This window comes from Dysidea avara, chromosome 12, assembly GCF_963678975.1.
Source record: "Dysidea avara chromosome 12, odDysAvar1.4, whole genome shotgun sequence".
In the NCBI taxonomy this organism is placed as follows: domain Eukaryota; kingdom Metazoa; phylum Porifera; class Demospongiae; order Dictyoceratida; family Dysideidae; genus Dysidea; species Dysidea avara.
The window spans coordinates 591,006-599,968 of record NC_089283.1 but is presented as its reverse complement, the minus strand read 5'-3'; the positions used below and the strand labels follow the sequence as shown (position 1 = coordinate 599,968).

Genomic DNA, 8,963 nt, shown 5'->3' with positions numbered 1-8,963 from the left:
CCACATTTACAGCTTGTATGGACAACACACCACTAGTACACAATGCTTGCCAACCATCCCTTACTGCATGGCTAGCTGCACACATTCTGGTAAATAGCTATTACCAAGAGTTAACTCTTGCTATTACTGATAGTAGAATATACAAGGCATGCTGGGGAATCTGATGTAGTCATTGCAAAAGAATTATCCCCCACTAACAATACTGATATCACTGAAATGAGACCCCTGACCCAAGAGAGTTTGTACAGATCCAGGCCAAACACACACCTGGAGTAAACAATAAATTCAAATTCACAACACTAAAATATCACAAAGGACATTTCTAAACTGTCACATAATTATAATAACTTCCATTAGTTGGAAATACAAATCAACTATATCCCATAGTTTAGGACATTGCACCAAACACGGGGTTGTGGCGGCAAATGCTCGGCCCATATTCATCATAATCCTTCTTTGTGTGACACACTTGGTAGAACTCCGGCTACAGTGGTAACCATGGTAACATCAGATCACATGATCACACATCACTTACAGTTGATGCCAACATACTACCACCAAACCAGACAGCATAACGCTGCATATGATGGGATATCACCTGTACGTCGATTGGCTTTGGCTGTAGTGGTATAACAATAGTTACCCACAATCAATAATTGTACAATACATCTGGGTTAAAGTTTTATTTAACTACAGGCTTAATGCATTTTGAAAATATTTTCAGTAATAATTGCAAAATGCTAACATGTTGACCCTCACTACTAGCACAATACCTTCAGTCTTCCTCCACTGAGCTCTTCACTGATCTTCAGTCGGTTCTCAACCACACGTTTAAGATCACGTTGTAACCGACGACCGAAGTCCTTAAACATGGTGGAGCCGCCAGACAAGACAACATTCTGTTAAAGAAAGACAACGGGTACTTGTATAGTTGAGCAGCTAAGCAAAATAATCGTTCGCTTTTTGATAAAAGCACCAAACTTTGTATAAGTAGGGTTACCTTGTATAATGGTCGACGAACATCGATGGGACAATTCTGGATTACTTCATCCACAACTTCAGAGATGGACATGTTGAAGTCAGGATTAGCAAACTCAGGATGGAAGAATATTTCTGGTCCGAGGAACCTCTCGTAACCAACATCAACCACAAATGGCTATAGTAACATAATACACTAGTGTTGATAACCAGTTGTCATGGTTACCTTCTTAGTAACAGTGTTGACACCATCATAAGTCTTAAACCACTTGTCTGGCTCTTTGTCATACTTGGCAAACTCCTTGGCAATGTCGGGACAGATGTACGAGAATTTCTCCTATTAGGAGGTACTAATAAGTAACTGGTGACTTGTATTCTAACCCACCTTTATTTGTTTTGATATTTCCAGTGATTGTTGAGGGGGAACTCCTGATTCTCGCTCCCTTAGCAACTGTTGGATGAAGTAGCTGATATCACGGCCAGCCACGGGAATGTGTTTGATGCAACTGCCAATCACATAACCCTCAGCAACAGGGATCACATGGGTCACTCCATCTCCAGAGTCAACGACAGTGCCAGTAAGGGTCCTCTCCCCTACTTGTCTGCTTGTCCATGAGGCTGCAAGGGCAAGTACTGCCTGTGGGGGGCAGTAATTAGAGTAAATATTACATCTAGATTTTTGATGACAAACAGTAGGGAATGTAAGAAGTTTATTAAGGGCTAAATGCTTATGGCTGTTTGCTATTTCTTCCCTGGCTAGTATTAAAGCAAGTGTCACGTGATGATGTTGGATAATCAAGATGGTATAGTTGTATTAATTGGCTGTCACTACACTTATTACATTCAGTAAACTTCAACACCTCACAGTACAAAAAATGAACTCGGGAAGAAGTATAGTATTGCTGGGGATGAAACGTTCAACATATCTACTTTCAATTACTTTAAAATGAATCTAGAATAACTTATTTTGCAAGCATGCACGCACACGCACCCACCCAAACATTATTTATTTTTTTTTTTTTTTATTTATTAATGCTTTACAGCACAAGTGCTGAAGGTCTGTAGGACACCTGGTCCTACAGCCTGCTCAAAGACTTTAGCTACTTAGACTTTAACTACTTAAGGTGTGTTTGAAAAGTTGGAGAAAGGAGAAAAAATCCATGACTGGACCTAGGTAGCCTCGAACCTGCAGCCATCCGATTTACTATGCTCAGTGCACAAAAAGTGTTTCCTGGGGTTTTGTACATAATGAATTGTGACATTACAATGTGCTAAGCTCCTGTTAAAGGAAACTTAGATGAAATTGTCACAATTAAGTACATTTCAATAATTTTTAAAGGAATGTGCCAAATTCCAATCAGGAAATGAACATGAATTGTGACAAATTATTGTGGAAAACACACACACACATTTCCTGAGAATTTCATTATAGACACATCACAGAAACACTTTTTTTTCGCAAGGAGACGTATTTTTTTTGCACAGTGCATATACTATACACACACAACACACACAAACACAACACAAACTTACCTGCACAGCAATGTACAGTCCGGGGATGTTGAAGGATTCAAACATGATCTCAGCTGTGTACTCTCTGTTCTCTGGGGTGTTGAGGGGAGGCTCCGTCTGTGGGGAATACCCATCATGATTACAATTACTACCATATACACCTTACAAGAGACCAGCCCTACAGGGGTTTTATTATCTCTCCCATACCAAAGTATATTCAATGCATACTAGACAGATGCTAAAAGCATGATGGGGCGAGCCTGAGCTGTGTAAAAAGTGATGCGGCATCAATTGTATTTCCATGAATAGCGTTTAATATGTGTGTGCGTTTGTAGAAGTGCTCAGGCTATTCTAGAGGTAGCTCAGTGGAGGAAGGTGAAAAAAGTTCAAGTTGGGAGGCTCATCAGTGGCCTACCAGTGTATAGCTACATAGCTGTGTGGAAGTATAGTCAGCTAGGACATATCTCCCTGTCTTCTGCAGTTTCATTGGCCAACTGCATGCTCTATTCTGCGAGTTAGTGTACATGGCATCTATCAGGTGTCTACTTGCCTCTGCTTCATCTGGCATTTCTGCTACCGTCCTCGCCCTGTCCCGTTCTCTTCCGGCCTTCTTCCAAGACGGTCTTCTTTGTCCATGTCAATGTAAATAAGAACAAGTTGTGAGCGAAGTGACAAATTCTAAGCCATGTGGCACACTGTTTCTTGTTCGTTACGTAAACTCTCGGGAATGGTCAGACGTACGGTCGTACATACAGTTGAGCACTACCAGTGTGGGGCTGTCCGTGTTCGTTACGTAAACTCTCAGGAATGGTCAGACGTACGAGTGACTACTGCCATTTGTGGGGCTCGCTCAGGCTCGCCCCAATAAACACTGTCTTGAGTCACCTTATGGTGGCTATGACATCACAACTCATGGGATACAATTCCCCTCACTATAAACTGTTTTGTATATTTCATGGCAAGATGGGCTAGTGCTAAACAAACAGTCCACAGGGTCCCATTTCTAGGATAACCAGATCCTTCCAGACAATTGTTACGCAATTGCAGGCCAGTCAAGGAGTTAAAACTAAAGAGATTGTTTATACATTGATGGAGATGGTTGGAGACAACAACAGTCAAGCTTTATCCCTGACATGGCATTATGGACACAAGTACATGTACACACATGAAGTGCAATATCAAAAAATGAGACTAAACATGAAGAAGCTAGCTGTGAAATGGATTACACTGTAAGTACTAGACTATACAGGATAGTTATCAAGTGTACAGTAAACAGTGTCTTGGGATATTGTTGCTAGTACAGGTTGTAATGAACATTGCTGTGCGAGAAAAAGTAGTGAAACAAGAAATATGAATGATGCTAACTAGTTATGTGGGAAAATTCCTATTTTGGCACGGTTCAATGCCAAAAAAGTAGGGTTGCTCTTACATAGCTATTATGTTGCAATACCATCATCATTCATATATATCTAGTTTCACCGCTGGAACCCTAAATTTAGTTTAAACTTTTAACCATATATAGCAAAGCTGTTATACACATACCGTATAAAAGCCTGAGCTTTTATTTCCTACCCAGCATTTTTGACCCGGCTTGTAAACGAACAGGGCCTATATTTTAGGTAGGTCTGACAAACGCCCGACATTTAATTGAATTCGGGTGGTAGAAGAACGGGATTACTATATAAATGGTAACATAAGAAAACAGTGTACAGTGTGTTGACAACATAAACAAGCATACATGTCTGCATGCACTCGGATTCATCCAGACTACTCATGTGATTACTCGTAGTACCTTCATCCCTCAGTAGGCTCTAAACTCAAGTATGAAGAAGCAGCAACAAGGGAAACAATTAAAGCCATTAGCAGTAGACTCAGTAATAGCCCGGGCCTCTATTTGAGACCAGGCGTTTATTTTTTATGGTGCTGGAAACCCTCGGCTTATAATTATAATTGAGACAGGCGTTTAATTGAATGCAACTTTTATACAAGGAAATAGTGTATGTGGCTGTGACTGGTTTATTAGAGTATCTCAATCTTCCTGATTGTCTACAGTGAGTTACACAATATAGGGGCATGGTTCACCACTGCTAATTTCTACAACACAAACCACAAATTATTGGATCCAGGGGTGTGGTCATGGTGTGCCCTGATCATTAAGGGCAAGGCAGCGTGTTCTGATTGGTGCGGTCGATCATGTGATCATATTATAAGCACAGCTACACGTACCTACTCCACATATTTGCAAAAGCACTTCAAATAGTTTTGTGGCTAATTCTTAATATGCTTCTCTGAGGAAAGTATTGATGCAGTAAATAACATTTTGGTATGGTTTCCTTGCATGTAGAAGACAATGACCATGTAATTGGAGATGAAAGGAAAGGCAAAGTACAGACACTTGTTAGAACCAGAAAAGGCTCATGCCAACAGTTAGTTTCTTATTGTGGCATGAAATTGTGGCTGTGTGCTGGTTCGTTTAGCCTCTAGCCTTGTGACTGTGATTGATCAGGCAGGCAGGCAGGCAGGCAGGCAGGCAGGCAGGCAGGCAGGCAGGCAGGCAGGCAGGCAGGCAGGCAGGCAGGCAGGCAGGCAGGCAGGCAGGCAGGCAGGCAGGCAGGCAGGCAGGCAGGCAGGCAGGCAACTGGGGGAGGGGGACCCAACTAAATGGTACTACCATAAATTTGATATGGTTACTAAATAGTTCTTTCTGTTGTACAGTTAGCTTGGCTAGCTATTAATGTATGTTCAAGCACCAAGTTAACCAGTGGTCATATAGAATAGCCTCCTCATAGAGTAGCACTAACAACACAATGACCTAATCAACTGAGATAGCTAGTCCACAACAATGTCATATCATAAGCAACTTTAGTTATGGTGTGTGTTGATTGTAGTGAGATTGAGCGGCCAATCAAAACTAGTGAGATAAGAGAAGACATATCAACACACAGTACATGATGTGTCCTTGTCAATACCCTTTAACCTTATCATTGTTCATGTTATCCTATGTGTTAGTGCTAGTAAAAATACCACCCTACCAATGATCACACATGCACGCACGCACACACACACACCCACGCACGCACGCACGCACGCACGCACGCACGCACGCACGCACGCACGCACACACACACACACACACACACACTACTTGTGTGCTACTCAGGTGCCTACAAGTCAGTAGGGGGCTCATGTCTGGCAGGTGAAGGTGTGGGCACCCGAAGTCCAACACAAACTTTCACTCGTTATGTAAAACATGAACAGTCCACTACACACTTACTAGTAAGAAGTAATGATCTTCAGGTTCTGCTCGGAGATATTTGAAGATACATTGTTCCCAGAATCGTTCCTACACAAAGCACATGAAGTGAAACAATACAATAGCACAAAGGAAGCCATGAACTGTGTATGTACACATGTCACTCCTCCACAGGGGGTGGTGTGTACACTCTATGTGGTTACACATGTCACTCCTCCACAGGGGTGGTGTGTACACATGTCACTCCTCTACAGTGTACACAAGTCACTCTGCCACAGGGGGAGTGGTCACCCCACCATGTGGAGTGGTATGTACACACCTTCAGAGGGCATAGGCTCTTACCATCAAGTCCCAATCTTCAACAATTCCATGACGTATGGGATACTATAGTAATACAGGGATAATTATTGTTAGGTTATCACAACAACAACAAACAGAACAATTATGTTGAAACAAGCCCCAATGAATATCTTTACTAAAGTGAAAGTTGCTTTCTGTCACAATATAAACACATCAAATTATGTCAATGAAGTCAAGTTGAAATCATATCAACATGATAATGGTACCAATATGGTATCATAGCAACTACATCTCCCACACATTCCAACTATCACTATACTAACCTTTAGTCCATATCCAGGCTTGTCTGCATCATCTCCAATGAAGAAATCTACAAGCACATAAACCAGTTATATTATTGTCAGTACCACGGTTACCAGCTATCTAGGGGAGGTTCATGCCAGGAAGAACAGTTTTAAGATGTCTGCCATGTTTGGAATACTTTATGAGGTCCAAGCATACCAGTTTAAATATTAAAGGATATGTCACAGCTGCTTGTGCTCAGCCAGAAAAAAATTTTTTTTTCTGTGTGTGTGGACAGGAAAAGAAAGTGTTTGGTGAACACAGCTGTTCATCAGTTCTTTTCTCCTCCTGCCCACACTCAGTATGGTTATGTAAAACTAGAAAACGGACAAACTAGAGGAGTTGTTCTTAACACATCCCCTAGTGCACTAATTCCCAGCTAACACACAACTCACACCCCAGACAAGTTCATATGAAAGAGAAACAGGATCAGATTATGATCAGGAAAGCAGGAAATGACAGGCACCATTTGACACTGGTAGGATTCCTACTACATAAACACTACATAAACACCACATCAACACAAACAGGATGACACACTATGTATCTCTCTTGTAAGTGATATCACTACACCGCAGTGCACCAAATCATTAGAAGTACACCACATGTTCCGCAACACACACCATACAAACATCACGTGATGTTAATGGTCTGGGGTATATAACCTCTTTCTGACTATGTAGACAAAACCTCCTTCATAACGACATGTTGGTTCCAAATGGTCGGACAAAAGAGGATAAACTCCATATTGTAGCAATGGACCATATGTGCGGTCTATTTATTAAACGAAAAATGATCGATTTGCATTGATTAGCAAAGTTCCTGAGAAAATTTTGATGGTGAATGACCATCACACCTCCCTGGTAGTAAATGCAGCTTGAGTTATAACTCACCACTAACACTACGACAGGGTTCCTCTTTCAGTTAATCTGCTATACAGGTAGAAGAACCTATCCCAACAGATTAATCAGTAAGTGGTCTATTTTCTGATATTCAAATTTTCCCATGTACATTAGATTGCAGTTGCTCACCGTCATGTGTTAAAAAGATCACGTGTCATTTGGCAGTGCAATAAGGCGTCTGTTATAGAGAGGCATGTATTTATTGTAATTATTATCAAGTGGGTCCATTCCATTGTTTAATGTTGCATATATAAGAACACCATTGGACAATATATTTTTGTTTATACAAAACAAAACAAATACAAAGATATTAGCTGGTTGGTTGGTGATAATAAGAAACACAAACTCCAGACAATTCCTATTATGTTAACTGATCAATTTCACTAACCCATAACAAGCACACACTAAACTACTAAACATGGTAGAACCTGACACAGCTCCATAACACATAGTCAAAACAATAGCAATGTGTTTACAATTAACAAGTACTCATTAATATTTCAATTAAAGAGCACTACTACTTACCAAGGTCATCCACTCCCTTCATTAACCTTCGACTGGCCGTGTCTCCAACATTGGTACCCTCCTTGATACAAATAGCTGTGGAGGTGTGGTGTTATGGTGTGGACATAATACGGTTATCACTCACATGACGGCATGATGAACTGAGGTTCTGTGTTACCAGCAAACCCCAACTTGGTGTATCTGTAGGGGGACACACACTCTACTAATATGGAGGATAATTAGTATTGTAATTGTACTCCACCTACAATAAGTGAAGCTGTTTTGTTTATAAACAAACTATAAACAATTATCAGCTGGGCTTCATCTCTTCTCACCTATTAACATACAACTGCACACCTGTCACTTTTGTGGAAACTAAGTGTTGTTTGTTGTAAACCGTACTTGTGTGTGTAGCCTCATATGATCAAATTATTTCTTTATTAGGTTATAATTGATTTCTTGGCTCCACTATAATACAATCCTTTGATTGTGTCATGCAATTTTGATCCAAGTTGTGTTTCAACAGGTAACGCATCAGAAGTGACCTCTTGAAGGAAAATACTCCACCCGAACAGGTGTACACATGCCCATCACGCTTACCTATTGTGCACTAAGTACAACATATTGCAGTTTCATTTCTAAATAACATGTTTGCAGGTGAACTACCTTATTTAGTAGTAATCACGTTACATCGAAGATGTGCAGCAAATAGAATAACGTTAAACAGTTACTGATAAATCGCCCTCGCAAGCTAGTAAGGCATTTTTAACAACATGCATGTTGATGTTGCTCAACGCCATTTTGTTACCCACACGCCACACCCTTCACAAACTTACCCTGTGCCATTATCGATCACACAGGCGGGCATACGAACTCCAGCACTCATTTTGACTTTCTTCTATCACTAATGATTGCTACTAGACCTCACTGTAGTCCTCACAAGCTGCTCGCCTCGTCTGCCCCAATTTGGGTGGATACACCTCTAAGAGTCGGAGAGTTTGACGCATGCGCACCTCATATTTTACTCTAGTTGTGTTCTGAAGGCCATCACCATAACAACCCTGAAAATACCGCACTATACTAAACTACAGATGATGTAGAACAGTTTAGTTGCAGCATCAAAGTATTCTGAAGTGGATATTATAGTCCAATAGATGATATCACGTGCTTCC

The 8,963-nt window shown here is 40.9% G+C and overlaps 1 protein-coding gene across 1 annotated transcript; it reads right to left on the bottom strand.

Moving 5' to 3' along the window:
• Positions 1 to 268: 268 nt before the first annotated feature.
• On the bottom strand, positions 269 to 8,809 carry LOC136241730 (actin-related protein 3-A). Its single transcript, XM_066033009.1, has 13 exons — positions 8,628 to 8,809; positions 7,937 to 7,992; positions 7,813 to 7,887; positions 6,367 to 6,413; positions 6,086 to 6,127; positions 5,765 to 5,833; positions 2,512 to 2,607; positions 1,364 to 1,615; positions 1,205 to 1,315; positions 1,001 to 1,156; positions 774 to 899; positions 536 to 619; positions 269 to 484 (listed from the first exon to the last, which is right to left on the bottom strand). Exons 1-13 carry the CDS (start codon positions 8,675 to 8,677, stop codon positions 389 to 391), a joined length of 1,260 nt encoding a protein of 419 aa, XP_065889081.1. The 5' UTR covers positions 8,678 to 8,809; the 3' UTR covers positions 269 to 388.
• Between the last annotated feature and the right edge of the window lie 154 nt (positions 8,810 to 8,963).